We start from the raw sequence: 19728 nt of genomic DNA, 5'->3' as shown, positions 1-19728 counted from the left end.
GAACAAGACACCACATTCAAGGCCGGCACCACAACTCATCATACCACCTTGCTATAAGAAATGCACAGGAGGCACTGCTTTCTCAGTCCGAGCCGCCATGGTATGAAGCAAACTACCAGCCAAGATCTGAAGAATCAAAGAGCATATAAACTTCGGGAGTGAGTTGAAAACATGGCTATACCAAAGATAAGTAGATCATCTCAAAACTCTGGGATAGATCCTGGAAAGATAATCACACCTTCAGGTTCAATCTACAGATCACAGATATGGATTAACTCATCTAGCACACTCATTTCTATATCCAGCTAAGTAAAAAAAAGACTGTTCAATGGTTATCCTGGGTATTCTATAGTACCATCAATTCATTTATAACCATTCCTAGATAGTAAAAAAGCACATACGGAAGATCTCCCCACCTTTTCTTAATATCAGAGATCAGTATGTCAGAACAGCAGGCTTCATTTTAGATCCAATTTTGTTTTCTGTCTACTTTCTATAAAATGACAATTGCAATTGTATGATTATTTACCTAATGTATTATTCAGGGCCCCGTCAGCCTTTGGCTAGATGTGCACACAATTTCATGTTTTTTAGAAACTAATGTAGTCTACGAAGTGAATGCAGATGAAAAAACAAAACAGCTTTCTCCACTGAGTCTGCTTGCGGGTTCAATGACGGATCCTGATAAAATAAACCAACAAAGTCCTGACAAACTGGTGAGACTAGAGTAGAGGACGAGCCCAAATCCCTGGGGTAGATTGTCACCAGTCATAGAATGCGTTTTGGGTAAACCACCAAATTCTCCTCGTTAATCGCATTAAGTTTATGGCAAGCCTCTCCAGTCTGTAATCACGGGTTATCTCCACTATATGACATCCATTATTTAGCATTGCAATCATATCACACCCATTGTTTGTCATACCACTACACCACAAGGTAATTATAGGAAAATACAGCAAATCAATACAATAGATAATAAAAAAGCACTCTATAGATTTTAATATAACGTCAGACAATCAGTAATCATTTGCATAATCTAATCGCCTCTTGGTTGAAGGTGAGTGTTCAATGTATTAGAATTTTTACCAGAAACTTTTATGGAGTGTGATGCTGAATGTTTAGATGATTACACATATATTTCATTCTCTTCATTTTTATGGTAGGCCATTCTTATTTCTTGATTCTGTCACTCATTCGAAAATTTGCAGAGCCATGATCGCACACAGATCGACTAATTTTCTGCCTTGACCCCGCTGTATTGAGTTTATCATTGAATTTAAAATTAGCCTGCCCAAAAGGGAAAAAAGCACACACATCTGTCATTGCACAAGCACGCTACGTGTCACCTGGGCTCGCTCCCAGAGATGCAGGTGCTGGGGTCCCACGCGAACCAAACCTCAGGGTTGGATGGGACTAATCACATTGATATTACTGTCAGGCTATAAAAAGGGCTACACAAGTTGGAGATTTCACAGCACTACAGCCACAGCTCAGTCACAATGCTCAGGCTCCTGGCCCTCGCCGCCCTCGTCCTCTCAGGTGAGTGCGTCCCTTAAACCTCACTTCTTGGCTATGTACTTCTTCCTCTCTAGTCTAGGTTCATGGGCCTTGTAAATGATCTAACCAGATTCAGATCTGTTCTCTAGACATTTTCATTTCTGGCTTAAAAAGGTGTGCACTTTTTAGTGTGGGTTTACTGCATTTTTAAACCCACTTTATGAAGGATTCATGTTTATGATGTGTTTGTACTTGGAAGGAATTTGTTTAGGTGGCCTTGGCTACCATTTGAACTCCTCTGATGCAATAAGAAGTGTGCTTTACTCTGTTGGAGGAACTGTAGATAACTTGAAAATTTGTAACATTGAGATCAGTGACCATAGCACATGCAACGAGGTGATTCAACAGATGGTGCTGAGGCAGAGGAAAAACATTCCAGTCTGTGGTAGCCTGTGCAGAAAATGTAGGCTTTCAGCTGGTAGTCTCTTGATGGTGCAGAATTCCTGAAAATGTGGCTTGCGGCAGATCGTTTTAGTGAACACAAGATTGCGAGCAAATATGGTGTTTCAATCTTATTGTGGTCAGCCTTAGCATGGGGAAGTACATGAATTGACTTTTTGTTTGACTCAGTAGTAGCCATCATTTTTTAGAATGTTCAAATACCAACTCACCTCATTCTTCTCCTGTCTTCGCAGGACATTGCTTCGTAGCCAACTTTGAGGACAATGTCGCTGTACGTGTCGTAGGAGGCAGCGAGGCCAAGAAGAACTCCTGGCCGACCCAAGTAAGTCTTAGCCCATCCGAGGCTCTGTGAAACTTTCAAGGGTTATCAATGGATTATTCTACTCTGCACTATTTTTAGTGGTGGTAGTAAAACTTTATTCAATATTTCACGATAATCACAAAAGTGTACATAAAAAATACATAACATGGAAGTCATTAGCATTAGTGTTTTTAGTGTGTTTTATAACCTATTGATTTATTTCACAAACCAAAGTGGTGGAGACTCAACAAAATAGCCACACAGATTGAATTTTATTGTATTGTAATTGCATTTATATAGTGCTTACTACCCCTGACGAGGCGTCGACGCTCTTTTTCGGCGAGTAGCACGCTACTCCGGGACCCATAGAGGATTAGTGTTGAAATAGTATAGTGAAACACGCAAGTACATTTTAAGTGGTGTATAGGTTAGTCAGTTATTTGGATTTGGAATGATAGCAGAAGGATAGAGGAGGAAAAAAGGTTTGTATTTATATAGCGCTTGTTACCCCTGATGGGGTGTTGAAGCACGCTACTCCGGAAGCCCATAAAGGCGTAATGAGAAACCAAGGTCCCACAGACTAGATTTTGGGAAGCTGTGGAACACGAGATGGGGGTTCTGCCTAGAATTCTTGGGGAAAAAAGACCTCAGAGCCCAGTTCTGTCATTTCTGTGCTTTGTGGGTCTTACATCCCTGTCTGTTTAATGGGGAATGCAAAACCACACACTTTGAGTATGCAAAGAATAAGCCAGACTGCATGAACTAGCCAAGAGTGATTTAGGACGAACTAAGCTCTGGGAGAAGAACCCTCCTTTTTTAAGTTATTGAAACTGAGCAGGGAACTCAAGAGTTGGGCTAAACGCTCGAGAACGGTGAACTCCTTATGACTTCCAGAACTACAATTGTACGCCCCATCCGTGTGCAAGGGCGCACCATTTGGGTGAAAGAAAATAATCAAGTCCTAATGCCTCACAGCATGTGTTTGATAGGACTTATCACTGCTCGCCCCAATGACACTTAACACAGACAGATAACTCACCCTCATTCCCTATTTGCTTTAAGTCCCTGCCCGGTATATTACAAAGCGTAGAGGCAGGCAAGCAAGAGAAATGAATGCCTGCATTCCAAGCTTCCTAATTCGCCGAACCAATGTCACCATTCCATACAGGGTGCCTATAATAAAGATGAGTGCCATTTCACAATTTTAAAAAAATTGAGATAACATGCATTTGCAAAGCCAATCAAGCTGGTTTTGGATGCATTCTGGCTTTGGTAATGTTTCTTTTGTTTTGAAACGGTTTTTATAAAACAATGTGGCTGGAGCTGCTGGGTCCAAGCCAATATGAAAATGGATATAGATGTGCTATTTGAAAAATAGGGAATGCCGTCAATCATTAAGAAGTTAACCAATGATTGATGGGGACTGCCCCATGCTGTAGTGGAAGAAAAATGTGACGGACACAACAACAGACCAGTGGATGAAGAGAGTAGTACAAAAACCTCAATAAGTAAGTCATTAAAAAGTCTTGGTTAACGCCAGTCCTAAAAATGGCCTCAACTGGAAAAAAAACATTGCCTACATTTTCACAAGACAAGTACTATAGCTTTATGTAGGTGTGAACAGCTGTGTCTTTGATTGGTTGCCTAACCGTGCTGGCGTTTGCCAAACCATGTACTACCATCCTTTTTATTTGCTAAAAGACAGAAAATGGTTTCAGAAAAGGGGGTTTGGGGCTGACTACACATGTTTGTTAACAGTTTACAGCTTTGCCTGCTTATTGTACTGCATGTCACATATCTGCTTGGGTCTTTTCTCCTAGATTTCCCTCCAGTACAACTCTGGTGGCAGCTGGTATCACACCTGCGGCGGGACCCTGATCAGGAACAACTGGGTGATGACGGCTGCTCACTGCGTGGACAGGTAACCAATGGAGTTAAAGGAAACAAACATCCCTCCGTCTATGGCCACAAAGCCTGCCGATGACTGGCTGACTGATTGATTTAGAACATCTAGACTGCGACCAATACATTTAAAAAGCCTCTTGTTGCTGGAAAATCATATCACATGGTGACAGGATAGGAAGGGAGAAAGGCTCAGCCACTCTCTATAGGCAGACAAACCTTGAGAAGGGATCAGAATTTGAGATAGTCATTATCAAGACTGATTTGTATTGTCAGAGAATTCCACCACCCAGGGGGCCAAGTAAGAGAAAAAAACACACACACGCACACGCGCGCACACTCACCCCACACACTCCACCCATCCCCCACCCGCACCATTAACTAGCAAACCTTGTAAACTGAGGGACACATTTACTAAAATTTAACACAACATAGGGCAGCAGGCAAAGTTGCTACACAGCGTTGCGTGAAATGGAGAGGACAGAAATGTTCCATATTTACAAAGATATGGAACATTTTTGCAATTTCCCTTGCATTGGTGCACTGCGTGCCACCTACTGCCAACACAGGCACCCTTGCACCATGGTGCAAGGGCTCCTGCGTTAAAGGTAGGATTGTTTTTGTGCAGGAAGGGATACCTTCCTGCACAAAACAATCCTTAGAGGCATTTTCGTCTTTCTGCATTCTGCAGCACACGTAGAAAGAAGAAAGAAGGAGTTCAAATAAAGATATGTCTCAAAGTTACAACTCACTTGGGAAGTCGTAGCCTTTTGACGCATTCCCAGGTTTTCAAATCTTTGTAAATCTGTAAACGTGACAAAATCCTTGGGTGGGTGCATGGGAATGCCCATACTCCATCCATGGAATGCCTCCCAAGTAAAAAATGTATCGAAACAGTGCAAGCAGCTGCCTTGCATTATATTTCTTTACAAAGTGATGCACGACCACCCAAATCAGGACTTGCATGGCTTTGTAAATATCACTGAAGCCTTGGCGTTGTCCTTTCGGCGCCGCGCATGATGCAAGAACAACGCAAAGACTTCATAAATATGGGCCTTAGTGATGTTTGAGGAAAAAAATGAACATTCATGGGAGTACAGAGCCGCAAAAATGGGTTTTGCTTAGAGAAACTAAGCAAAATAGGTATAACTGCGTTAGCAGTATTTTAATTTATATGTCTCAAAATCAGCTTTCAAATCCAACTTTCGTGGCACGTTTTTTCAACGTGAACGGGTTTCTTTTGTGTAAAAATAGTAAATTACCAACTTTTTGTAACTTTACCAAGTGCAGATATGGTGGCCATTCAAATCCGCTGACAGCATTAAAATTTTACCTTTCACCAGGGCCCGCCCACTGGGTTAAGTCGCTGGTTCATGAGAGTGAAGAGTTGCGTTCTGTGTGGAGAGGAGAACCCTTTTGTAGCTTTCCAAATTTGACATGAATAGCGACGTTGGTGACTCTTGGGTCATCTGGGTAACAAAGAGTAAGGAATTACAGCCCCCACTCCTTTCTTCCACTAGTAGGCAAGGTTAGGGCGACTACCAACAAAAAGAAGCTGCTCCAGGATCGGACTGGGACAGAAAATAGATCTGGGCCCCAAAATAAAAGTAGCCCCTGATTGGTGAATTAGAGTCGTAAAAAAGTGGCCCATGTTTGCCTACTTAGAAAGACACGCTCTATAAGCGTTTTCAAAAGTATGAAAGACTCCATGGATTTGAGATTGCTGCAGGCAATATTTCTTTTATATGGGGGAAATCAATATTTAAAAAAATAGCCCATCAGACCATAAAAAAAACTCAAACAGCCAAAAAACAGCCCACACACTGACTTGTTAGACCAACCCTTTTGGGCACTGCCTGATTGCCCTATAGGCCAGTCTGATCCTGGGCTGCTTGATCCTGAAGACAACGTAGAGTGCAGCGAAACCTTTAGCCCCCCTCACCCTCCACAGTAGAGTCAGAACTTGTAGCAATATTCACTACTAGTGAGCACTTCTGATCCTTGTTGCCTGCTTTTGCCTCTCTACAGTAACATGAACTTCCGCGTGGTTCTGGGCGACCATAACATTCAGGTGCACGAAGGCACAGAACAGTACATCTCCGTCTCCAGGATCGTTAGGCACCCCAACTGGAACCGCAACAACGTTGCCGCTGGGTAAGGCACGCCAGTCTCTTCTTGCATAACTTTTTAATAGAATTATTTTTCCACAAGAGGTCACCGCCATGTTGTATATGCCCAGTTTTATTTTCTCCTTATGATATATAGTGTTCTGTTGATGCCAAGCATAATAATATGCAAAATAAAACAAATAAAAATAAAATAAAATAAAACATATGTCCAAGATACATACTGCTTGTGAATAACACCATGACAAAGTACCATTGCAATCAGGATAGTCGCTGGTTTGACCACATTTTAATATGAACATAAAATATTTTTTCAATTACCATGATATTCCTGAAGCATAAAAACATTTAAAAAGTTTTTTTTAAAGTTTTCACATCTGAACCTGTCATATTCTTAGACATTTAAATGTCTCATGATGTAACTGTGTTATTTCTCACTTGCCATTGGTCCTCACCCCATTTGACTTCATCAACTGTAGAAATACATATACATTCTTGAGGGGCATGCCCTGAGGACATAGGACTACATATACAAAGCATTTTTGCTGTCGCAAACAGCCCGATTTGCAAAATCGAGACATTTGCAACCGCAAAAATTATTTTTGAAATGTACAAACACCAAATTGCGAATTGGGAACTTGTAACCGAATCGCAGTTTGGGTTTAAGAACAAAAACAGAACTGCTATTTGGAAGTGTGCGTTCAGGGCATCCCTTCCAAATAAGACTGAATGGAATGTTCTAATATTCTGTGACCGAAATGCAGCCACAAAACATTTGAACTTAACCATCCATTAAAAGTTGGTGGTAACCTATTTGCAAATGGGAAGGAGCCCCTTGGGACACTGTCCCCTTTGAAAATATTTGACAAAATATTTTTTTTGAACAGGCAGTGGTCGGTAGGGAAATAAAAATGACATGGTTTGTCTTTCTTTTGAAACACATTTCATTTTCCTTTAGGAAACGGGATGTGTTTAAAAAAAACCTCAAGATTGCTTTATTTAAAGCAATCACAGACATGGTGGTCTGTAGATCCCAACAAGCCACCATTCATTTGATGGTAGCGAGTCCTAGTGGGTCATAAATTGCAACCTACCTAATTAATATATTTATGAGGTTAGGTTTATTTGCGACTCACTAAGAATCGCTAATTTGGAAATCAGGGCCAGATTCCACTTTAGTACATTCATAATAGCCATTAACGAATAGTCAAAGGATGCCATAAACACGCCCCTTCTAAATATCAAATCGTTATTAAGTCGCAACCCCTATATTGCGACTCGGTAAGTGTTACCGAATTGCTAGTTGGGCTTGACACATTAGAAAATGCATTTTTGCGTTCTCAAACGGCCCAATTCTACGAATCGGGCTGTTTGTGACTGCAAAAAGACTTATTACATCTAGCCCTTAGTAGCTAAGGAGGGCTGTAAGGATGAATATTGGTTGGGCCCAAAGATTCAATATGGAAATATTATTACAGAACTCCTTCGCTAGGGCGGTAGTCTCACTAAGGATCAAGAACATACCAGCTGCGCCAACCAAAATATGGACAGGGAGGGAGCAAGCATTTGTTGTAAATTTTCCTTTCATTCATCTTGAGTGAAAATTAACTGCAGATAGACTTGCGCAAGGATTTTTAAATTAATCCTCATCAAACCAATCAGGTAGTGTCACTTGGTGGTATGTGCTGGGCACATACTATATTTACTAGTTAGTGAAGACTCATCAAATAATTAAGAGGCTGATCCAAATGTATGTCATCTACCCTCAGAACAGGAGAAGGCACGATTTGTTAGTACCTCTTGCAGGTACGACAATGCGTTATCATTTAATAAGATGCGTCTATGGGATGAGAAAGCCAAGGTCAAACGTACATCCTTTTGCTACAATGAGCAAGTACCCAGCTCCTGAATGCTGTGCTTCCAAACAGTAATTTATCCAATGTGGTGAAATCGACACTAGAGAGGGAAAAGTGGTCAACATTCATGGACATCAATTACAGGTAGCGTAGCAGCTGCTTTTCCTCTGATATGCCAGTAACTGTCTTTGCTGCCACGGGTCTCAGAGGTCATGAAAGTAGCATTAGAAAGAGAAAGTAAACTTTCTGTGGTTTCCATTCCCAAGGAAGGGGAAACCTGTGGGATTGCCTAGTACCTCTTTCGTGGACATGTTGTTTCGTGAATTTGCCCAGTTGTGAATTTGTTGTGAGATACATTCAACTTTCACTGGTTTGTTTTCTAACTCTGGTGATCTTTTTCAGGTATGACATTGCTCTTCTGAAACTGTCCAGTAATGCTGCTCTTAACAGCTACGTGCAGCTTGGGCGCCTGCCTCCCGATGGACAGGTCCTATCAAACAACCACCCCTGCACCATCACTGGCTGGGGTATGACAAGAAGTGAGTATCTCCAGCCACAGGCACTTCATATAGAACCTTAGACTTGGGTACCTTTCATATTCAAATCTTGTGAACCTTGGTTTAGCTAATATTTTCAGGAACACTGTGAAATGCATGGAATACCTCTTTTTTGTGCATTCCGTGACAAAATGAAAATTCACTTAATACTATCGAGAAAAAACGGCAATGCACCGCACACGGCTAGCCCCTCCTCCGGGTCGCCCTTAAGCACTCTGGTATGTGAAGTGCCTGAAGTTCGAAGAATTACTGAAAGTTCATAAGTGGTTCACCTATGTAGGTGCAAGTAGATACTTGTTATTCCCCCGATCTCTAGACCCGGGACATGGCCCGGGTTTCGGGATATCTTCCCTCATCAGTAGAGAAAGTCAATAGGGGTCGAAGAGAAGACCGCCTCGTAACCGTCACGGGCCTTGTTGCCCAGCACGCAGGTGCGACGTCCAGAAGCTCGTCAGCTTGGGAGGCTCATGGGAGCCCTTATGTATGCCTTATGAGACCTTCGATTTTCTCCTTATCAAAATCAAAAATTGTCCTTTTCAAAATTAAAAATTGACACCTCTACTGGGTTCACATTCCGCCTACACTGCAGAGCTATTCTTGGAACATATCTGGGACTTCAGCCATCATCAGTAGCCCGAAGGCTCATTAGATAAAAAAAATCTGCATATTTCAGGCAATGTGATTAGCTTTCCAGGGACCAACTTGGATTGAACCTTGCGCTCAGCCCAGTCTTAAAGGATGTTTGGCAACCAGTCAGAATGGTTGAAACCCTTCAGAGACCTTGATCAATAGGCATTGCAATGCAGGTAGGCAGCAAAGGGTTCGGCATGGGGCTGCCGGACAAGAACAACAGTCACCCTTTCACAGTCCGTCCGTGCCTTAGACTGGAGCTTTTTGACATGTTTTACATTTCCATGAATATGGAAGTGGATACTGGATGATGAAGATCATCACAGGAAAGAACGTCTCCCACTCACCACTACTGGGAGCAAAGGAGTAGTTAAAAAATAAAAAATCTTCTCCCCTCCCCCATTTTGACAATACCTCCAAGCCACCAAGCGAATGAAGCAAGTTAGTCTGACTGTCCCTACAAGGTTTCAGGAGGGATGGTTGGTGTTAAGGGTGTGTTTGCCTCTAGGACCTTTTTTGGTAAAAATTTCTAATAATGCATTTTACAGCACAATTAATTAGAAAGGATTTGACCAGAAAGGATAATCCTTTCGAGGTGCGTCTAAATGGGCTCTCATAAAAAAATCCAAAACAATAAAGGACTACCAATGTCCTGAGTCTGACTACATCAAGGATGTCGGTCGATCCTTCCTATCTTCTCCCTTTTGTTTTTTCTTTCTTCCACACCTTTTTATTTTTCTAACCTCCATACCTTTTACACAACAAGGAGAAGTGGAACTGGAAATGATAAAAACATCAATTTCCAGTTCCACTTCTCCAACACTGTAGGGTAGATCGATTGACAACCCCCACCTCATACCATTGGATTGGCATTCTATGGAACTTTTAATTATTAAGCTTCTCCATAAATAACATACAGAAAGAGCTCCATAAAGTAGTAATTCACAGTGATCTAGCCTTCTCTAAGTAACTTCTAGAAAGTTTGAACAGTAACGTTAAGCCAAATAGAGCAGGCGCTCTCAGATCCAAGGAGATCAAGCAGGTCTGGACCTAAAGATAATATCCATTTAACAAAAAAAGTCATAAGATTAATTTCAAATTTACATTTTCATAATTATGGAAAAACAGTAATCGAGCACATGTAAATTATTTGCAGTATTTTTTAGCAAGCAACCATGCAGCGCTTCTCATGTCCCACAGAGTGTCCTGGGTAAGTGGTTTAGGCGTCCCCAGTTGTGCCTACTAACAGTAGGATATTTATGGCCAAGGATGGCTGGGGCAGCCTACAGATAGTGAGAGACCTATTTACCCACCCTTCCAAGTAGACAAGCTTCAAACTCGGCAGATCAGCTGGGTTAGTGGGTGAACTGCTCCTTTGTACATGCTAATCCCAAGACAAATATCTTTGCAGCTTCACATGTTTACATATTTTTAAAGTTTGTGACCAAGGTGACACTGTAGCACATGCAATGCAGGATGAGCTAAGATACAGGAACTGAATAGCTTGTACCCATTATATGATTATTGCACAACACCATGGTATTAGACACGAAGAAACTAGCCCAAGAGAAGCAAACATTGAGGTCACGCATCAAGGCAGATGTAGAATGACAAGCACCCCCTCTATACCCACCTGACGCAACCTCACAGGAGGTGTCCATGATGGGCCGCCCCCACGCTCCTCCTGCTGCTCATACCTGCCTCCTGTGCCTCCTGTGACCTTCCGCCGCTGCCTCCTGCATTTCTACCGCTGCAGGCGACCCACTCGCGTCCCCGATTTTCCCGCCGCGGCCTTCCCTGCGGCCCCGCCCCCGCCAGCTGATTGGGCACCCTGCTCCTGCCACCCAGCGGACCCTCCCTACCGGCTCCCTTCTTAAGGGGACTCTGCTCTGCGTTCGGGAGCGACCATTGTGCCTTCCCAGGCCAGGCCGCCCCCACGCTCCTCCTGTGCCTCCTGTGACCTTCCGCCGCTGCCTCCTGCATTTCTACCGCTGCAGGCGACCCAGCCGCCGCTGAGCCGCCCGCACTCGCGTCCCCGATTTTCCCGCCGCTGCCTTCCCTGCGGCCCCGCCCCCGCCAGCCGATTGGGCACCCCGCTCCCGCCACCCAGCGGACCCTCCCTACCGGCTCCCTTCTTATGATGCCTCCCCGCACGCGCAGATTGTGCGCCGAGACGCGCCAAAGGCAAGCCCGTCTGCGCCCGTCCGCGCCTGGACCGCGCCCAGCGCCAGGACCCCTGGTCCCCACCGCCGAGGCAAGACTACATGACAGACCTACGACGCCGCAACCCTCCACGCACTCAACGCCGGCCGGAACCCTGCCTGCTACCGCGCCACCCCGAGGCGTACCCACTGACCCTTCGCCTGCAGAGCCTGCCGATTCACCTGCTACCGGACCTGTACCACCACCACCAAGTCCAACACCGACAGCAACCGCCTGAAATGCATCCTGCTCAACACCCGCTCCGTTCACAGGCACGCTGTGGAACTCTGGGACCTGCTCAACGCGACAGCACCTGACGTCGCCTTCCTCACCGAAACCTGGATGAACGCCTCCTCAGCGCCCGACATCGCCATAGCCATCCCGGATGGCTACAAGATCACCCGGAGGGACCGCGTCAACCAGACGGGAGGAGGCGTCGCCATCGTACACAAGAACACCATCCGCATCTCGACTAACTCCGACGAAACTTTCACAGCCGCCGAACACCTGCACTTCCAGATACACACTGACCCCAAGACCACCCTCCGAGGCACCCTCATCTACAGACCACCTGGACCACGCACACAATTCAGCGAAGACATCGCAGACTTCATCAGCCGACACGCCCTACCCTCCGCCGACTACATCCTCTTATGGGACCTCAACTTTCACCTGGAGAACAACAACGACAGAAACACCACCGCCCTGCTGGACAACCTTGCCAAGCTCGGACTCAAGCAACTGGTGAACACCCCCACCCACTACGCCGGCCACATGCTTGACCCTGTCTTCTCATCCAGCAAGCATATCTCCTTCAGCCTCGCCACCGGACACCACTGGACCGACCACAGCTGCGTCCACTTCAGCTTCAGAAGAACTACGACCCACCACCACCCGCAACAGGTCCCCCGCCAAAGCTGGAGCAAGATCACCTCCGAGCAGCTCACCGCCTCCCTCAGCCAGAACAACGGACCCCAACGAAGCAGCCAGCAACCTCACCAAGTGGCTGACCGCCTGCGCCGATGACCTCGCACCACTAAGGAACCCTTCCAGCAGACCTGGCAGCAAGAAAACCCCCTGGTTCACCGACGAACTCAAGGAATCCAAGAAGTACTGCCGCATCCTCGAGAAAGCCTGGTGGCTCGACCACACCACAGACAACAGGACCGCCCTCAAGCACGCCATCCGCAAACACCATCAGCTGATCCGCGCCACCAAGAAGAAGGCACTCAAAGAACGACTGGACAACAACACCCACGACAGCAAGGAACTCTTCGGCATCGTCAAAGAGTTCTCCAACCCCAGCGCCGGAAACAACAACATCACTCCCTCGCAAGACCTTTGCAACTCAATCGCCGACATACACAACAGCTTCGATGCACAGACCATGCACCCTACCACCGAACTAGAGCCCGCCACCACCACCCTCTGCAACTGGACCCCGATCAGCACCGAAGACACCACCCGCATGATGAACACCATCCATTCCGGATCACCAACCGACCCGTGTCCACACCACATCTTCAACAAAGCCGACGCCACCATCGCACCCCATCTCAGAGACACCATCAACTCCTCCTTCCACACCGCCACCTTCCCGGAGAGCTGGAAGCACGCCGAGCTGACCGCCCTCCTGAAGAAACCAACGGCGGACCCCACCGACCTCAAGAACTACCGTCCCATCTCACTCCTTCCTTTTCCGGCCAAAGTCATCGAGAAGACCGTCAACAAACAGCTTGCCGCCTTCCTCGAGACGAACAGATCCCTCGACCCCTCGCAGTCCGGGTTTCGGGCCAACCACAGCACCGAGACCGCCCTCACCCCCGCCACCGACGACATCAGAACCCTGATCGACAACGGGGAAACAGCGGCCCTCATCCTCTTGGACCTCTCTGCAGCATTCAACACTGTCTGCCAAGGCACCCTAGTGAAGCGCCTCAGCAACGTCGGAATCCGAGAGAAAGCGCTGGGGTGGATTATCTCGTTCCTCACCGGAAGAACCCAGAGAGTCCGCCTCCCTCCGTTCAGATCCGAGGCCACCGAAGTCATCTGCGGCGTACCACAAGGATCTTCACTCAGCCCAACCCTCTTCAACGTCTACATGAGCCCCCTCGCTGCCATCGCACGCCAGCACAGCCTCAACATCATCTCCTACGCCGACGACACCCAGCTCATCCTCTCCCTCAGCAACGACCCCACCACCGCCAGAGCCAACCTACACGAAGGGATGAAAGACGTCGCCGACTGGATGAGAAACAGCCGCCTTAAACTGAACTCAGACAAGACGGAAGTCCTCATCCTGGGATCATCACCCTCTGCCTGGGACGATTCCTGGTGGCCCCCGGCCCTGGGCACCGCTCCCAAACCAACGGACCACGCACAAAACCTGGGCTTCATCCTGGACTCCTCCCTGTCAATGACCAGACAAGTCAACGCCGTCTCATCCTCGTGCTTCAACACCCTGCGCATGCTCCGCAAGATCTTCAGATGGATCCCCACGGAAACCAGGAAGACCGTCACCCAAGCACTCGTCACCAGCCGACTAGACTACGGGAACACCCTCTACGCCGGAACCACCGCCAAACTCCAAAAAAGACTCCAGCGCATCCAGAACGCCTCTGCACGACTCATCCTCGACATTCCCCGACACAGCCACATCACCGGACACCTGAGAGACCTGCACTGGCTCCCCGTCAGCAAGAGAATCACGTTCAGACTCCTCACCCACGCACACAAGGCTCTCCACAACCTGGGCCCCAAGTTCCTCAACGACCGCATGACCTTCTACACGCCCACCCGCCAGCTACGATCGACCAGCCACGCACTCGCCACCGTACCACGCATCCGCAAAGCCACCGCCGGAGGAAGATCCTTCTCCTACCTGGTAGCCAAGACTTGGAACTCCCTCCCCACCCGCCTTCGGCGAACCCAAGACCATCTCTCCTTCAGGAAGCAGCTCAAGACCTGGCTGTTCGAGCAGTGACCTACCCCTCCCCAGCGCCTTGAGACCCTCCCGGGTGAGTAGCGCGCTATACAAATGCTGTGATTGATTGATTGATTGGTTTCCTTTTCAGCACTATTCGGTGGGTAGCTTCTCCAAGGTCTTGATTTGATCTAACCCCTTCATCACTTAACTGAAAAATGAATTCTTGCAGGTTCAGCTCGTCCACCACTAATTCGCACCACCAAAAGGAGGACACGGGTGGTGGTACCCAGCCCCCTCCACCCTCATCTTGGCACTGGTGTGATGAGTAGGCAGTGGCAAGGTTAAACCCTTCTCTTCCTGGTCGAACAGATGCAAATCATGAAAAACCTGAATAGACTGGCATACCCTGACCAGCCACTGACTCTAACCTCCAGAAAGCCCAACGCACCCGACAGTCGCACAGACTCAGGGGCGTATCTTGGTCAGTAGGATTGGGGCGGGGTGAGTTTTCAGATTCCACAACAATCTTGTTGGCGTATGATGGTAAAATACATTATACGGCAAGCATGGTGTACGAGAGGGGCTTAAGGGCCAGTAGAAAGGGAGAGGAATGCAGAGTGGTAGGAGTATTAAGTTAAAGAAGCACAATATCTTATAAAATAATTAACACATTTTTAGGACTTTCAAAACAGAGATGATAAAGAGTGTGTGTGTGTTTTTGTCAGTGTGTGCATGCAAAAATCCCAGGCGAAATCCAAAAGACACCTCACCATACCCGACTGAAAGCACCTGTACCCTACTATTCATCAGAAAATACCTTTATTAGGGGAGTGTAACACTCCAATCACCACCTCCCCTTGAAGCTTCGCCCCTGCACAGACTACAGCCTAAGGAGGAACCCTGTGATGTCAGTTTGTCTTACGTCAATGTTTTTTCCATTTTTCCTATGCCCAACTCACACCTTCTCTCTTTTCAATGCTTTTATCTGCTTTTATTTAATTTATAAGTATTCAAGAAAGGCCGCTATGAATGCACCTAGCACCACAGCTCAAGAATCCTGGCAATTATGCAAACTGTGGCCCTCGAGAAAATTGTGTAATGGTGTTTCAATTTATTTTCATGTTTTTACTTCCCACTTTCCTGTCCTCGGCTCACACCACCTCTATTCCTACACGGAAAGACCGCAAGGCCAAAGTTGTTGATAAAATTGATTGACCGGCTTATCTTAGTTTGCTTGGGCCCTCTGCCTAATGACTGTGCTGCTGAGTATCAATACCCTCAATATCATGGTGCAATATCGAGGGCAAAATATCAAAAGGTAAGTGCATACAGGGAAGTATAGATTTACTAGTCCTGATTCTGCATCTATGTATCAGGAAGATATATGCTGCACCTGAGTATATATCTGGAGTTCGGTATAGAAAATCTATACTTACCTGTCGATATGTTATTTACAATATTCTGTCCTTGGTATTGTGGGGCATATAATCAAGGGGGTTTAAAAGCCAAGAAAGCGGAGATAAAATTATCTCCCTATTACCTAGCTGTCCCTAACACCAGTTAGCGACAGCTAGTAGGAGATAGCGACCATCTTGGGCCCCGCTTTGCATGTCAGTGATATTTATCACTAATGACATGCAAAGTGGGCGTGCCAAGATGTTAGCGACTGGAAACAGTCGCTAACATCGCTATCTCCTATTACCAACTTTTGGAGATATTCGCGCTAAGCGCGAATATCTCCCAAAGCTAACACCTGCCCCTGAGCAGTTCTTAGCCATGTTATCCAATGGTAGGTGGATAACATGGCTAAGAGCATTAGCTCGGTAATGCATGAATATCGCTGACTTTTCAGCGATATTCATGCATTTCGGCCGATTTTTATCGCTTAGGAGATAAACCTTGATAATAGCAAGGTTCCTAAGCGATAAAAATCGCCGTAGCTCGGCGATAAAAATATCGCCGCTAAACCAACATAGCGATAATTATCGCTAGTTGTTGGTAATATGCACCTGTGTTTTTCGGTATTCACGGGGAACGCTGTGTAAATCCCTTCTGGGTGTAAAAATCAATACCAAATACATATTTTAAAATGCTTCAATACCTGGAAAAAATAAGTCTTTCCTTTTTTTTTCATTTAATGAATAGAAAGGAAATCTATTTTTTACAAAAAATGCCAATATTTGATCACGAAAGAGGGAAGTAAGGACGCTATCCAACCATACTTCAGTGTCCTTGCCTTATTCGTGAAATTACACATGATGCCAGGCATGAGATCACAAGGCATTAGCTTTGATCAAATAGACCAGTAATCAGATAAGGTACACAGTGCTTCATTCTTCCTCCCTTTTCTCTCTCCTTCCTGTCTGTACCTATTGTAGAAGCTGCCAGTCACCAACATTGAAAACGTTTTGCTCTAAATAAATAAAGAGACACAGGCTAGGCAATTGTGTCTTTTCTTGCAGGCAATGGCCAGGTGTCTTCCACCCTTCAACAGGCGCCTCTTCCAGTCGTGGATCACAGGACCTGCACTTCTTCTTCCTACTGGGGATCCACAGTCAAGAGCACCATGGTGTGTGCTGGAGGAGATGGAGTGCGCTCTGGATGTCAGGTCAGTACAGGCGCTTGACACATTTATCAGCTTTTCTGTGCCAGACCTCTTCGGCAAGATGGAGGACTCGAGCAGGCAGCCACCCGCACCATCCCAAATATCATGTCCTGCTATTAGCCGATTCTTCTGTGAAATGGTGTTGACACGTTCTGACCAGTTAACTGTCTGCTGCTGACCTTATTCAGAGTTTGCTCTTCAACGGACAGATCTTTATATCCACATATATTACATCTGTGATACAGCTTTGTGCATCAATTTATTTCACATCACTGCTTTACCAACATCAAGATCAGCGGTTGTCCAAATACAAATACAAAACCATAAATATAACTAAATACAATTAATCACTGATATAGTGACATATTTATCACAACAGCAATTATATCTTCATTCTATAAACAACTCTAGTAAACAGTATCAGATTTTTATAATCCCAATCCTGGAAATCCCATATGTGTGTAATCCAAGCCACAGGCTTTAATGGCAAAGGGCTATCCCTGCTTATTATCTGACGAGAGTAGGAAAATGATTACCGCCAAGCAAAAACAATATGCGCTTTTGGCTCGACTCATACATATTTGATGTAACCAGACTAGTGTACAAGCTTCTTTCTTACAAAATACATAGATACAATTGTCGGCTCTATGCCCATTCCGAGACTGTCCTCAATAATCTCTGTTTCTTCTTGTTTGGTTTTAATGAGAAGAATACCAGTACATCTTTATTTGCCAGATGGTTTTTCTTTTGAGCACTGCTGACTCAATGTGTGCAAATTCAAAATATTCCTTATTTTGACCAGGCATTGTCCTCACAGAGCAATAATGGAGCATGGGGGCATTTTCCAAGAATGTCTAGGAAGCCAAAGTTAGCCCCAGTCTCAATGGGAATCCACTGCATGACTGGCAGGATATGTGATCTGCTTGTTGTGTAGACGTCATTGCACCACAGTACTTATCAGGTCCGGCCATTTTGTATCCTTCGATGCTCATCTCATTGTCAATGTACTTTTTTCCTAGGGAGATTCCGGTGGACCTCTTCACTGCCAAGTCAGCGGCGCTTACTACGTCCATGGAGTGACCAGTTTTGTGTCTTCCAGTGGATGCAACACATACCTGAAGCCAACAGTGTTCACCAGGGTGTCCGCCTACATATCCTGGATAGACAATGTGAGTGCATTGCAGAAGGCACCTGTCAGTGAGATAGCTTTAGCATTAAAGAATGAGTCCTGAATGTAAATGCAGGAATATGTAGACCAATGGTGAAGAAGGTGTCTTTGAAACAAGAACACCTAAATCTGAGTCCTGGTTTCCTGCTATTCTGTCTATCTACTTGCCCCTCTATTTTTTTTCTTTCTCCATTCCGTTCTATTCTCTAAATTCAAGTGAAAATATTATTTTGTTAAATTATTCCAATTTCAAGAAATAAGTTAACTTATATAGTAACCTGCTCTTCATTTTAAAAAAGCATTGAATTTATATAGATGGAAAGAACTACCTCAGCAAGTATTTATTCCCTTCCAAATGTCCAAAAACGATACATACAGCCCCATCTAGAACAATGTTTGTATCAGGAGTCCCACAATCGTAAATTAAAACACATTTTTAATAACTCCTTATCTTAATTTTGTTAAGCTTTGTATACATAAGTCCTAATTTTTGGAATTTATTTTCAACCCTAACATCTGAGCTGTCTACTTTTCTCAATTTCTTCTCTAATTTTGTCACTTTTGCATTAGGAGCTTTCTAGTACCACATAAAGAAGTTCTCTCCGTGCCGGCGTTGATTACATGTGAAAATTACAACCCTTAAAAGTTTGTTTGTAGGTGTAGAGGTCTGCTAGGGCTAGACAGTTAAGATGCTGACATTTGGTACTGCAAATTAGAGGAGTATGGATTCACTGAGTTATTTAGCAGTTCAGTGCAACATGTGTGGATCTCTTGCAGCTATGTTTGACACACAAATTCTTTAAGGTTTAACAAATCGCTTCCTTTCTTCTAGGCTATAAGGACCAACTAAACACAATGAAAGTCAAAGAACACTGGGTGAAGCCGCTGAAGATCTGTGTCGGGTTGATTGGATATTCCAACATCTTTGTATCGCATTGTACTACTGAGATCTTTGTAGCAATCAGCAATGATAATAAAGTGACATATTCACATGGCTGCCTTGGCTCATTCTTTGTCTGGCTCTCGTGGTGATTTTAATTGGCATATCCCAGTGGCGTCCATCCTAGATCGAGGAAAATTGGATCAATGTCAAATGCATAAGACATATTTGCAATCAGTGAACATAAATGGAACACTCTTGAGCTTTTACTGGGCTGTTAGTCAGTCATTCAATCAAAAACTTCGGGTATATTATCAAGGACCGGTGTTAAAATTAATGCAGTTTTATCGGCAGGAAACTGCTGATAAAACGACGATAATGGGCTTGATAATACACCCTTGTTAATTACCATAGAAGCCCATGTTCTGATGTTAACATGGGCTTCTATGTGAATTAACAAGATCGTATTATCAAGCTCATTATCGCCGTTTTATCGGCAGGAAACTGCCGATAAAACTGCAATAATGTTAACACCGCTCCTTGATAATATGCCCCTTCATTCGGTCAATCAACCATATAAGCACAACAAATCACAATAACAACAGGGTCACTAAAG

General features: G+C 45.1%; 1 protein-coding gene across 1 annotated transcript; it reads left to right on the top strand.

Annotated features, from left to right (window-relative positions):
* Positions 1-1369: 1369 nt before the first annotated feature.
* On the top strand, positions 1370-19224 carry LOC147749079 (chymotrypsin-like elastase family member 1). Its single transcript, XM_086965911.1, has 8 exons — positions 1370-1539; positions 2193-2281; positions 4081-4181; positions 6191-6316; positions 8547-8683; positions 16922-17067; positions 18084-18233; positions 19065-19224. The coding sequence occupies exons 1-8, from the start codon at positions 1500-1502 to the stop codon at positions 19080-19082; spliced, it is 807 nt and encodes a 268-aa protein (XP_086822037.1). The 5' UTR covers positions 1370-1499; the 3' UTR covers positions 19083-19224.
* The last annotated feature ends 504 nt before the right edge of the window (positions 19225-19728 follow it).

Source organism: Lissotriton vulgaris, chromosome 1_1, assembly GCF_964263255.1.
Source record: "Lissotriton vulgaris chromosome 1_1, aLisVul1.2, whole genome shotgun sequence".
Taxonomy (NCBI): domain Eukaryota; kingdom Metazoa; phylum Chordata; class Amphibia; order Caudata; family Salamandridae; genus Lissotriton; species Lissotriton vulgaris.
Note: the sequence above shows the minus strand (reverse complement) of the source record. Positions and strands in the feature narration are given on the sequence as shown.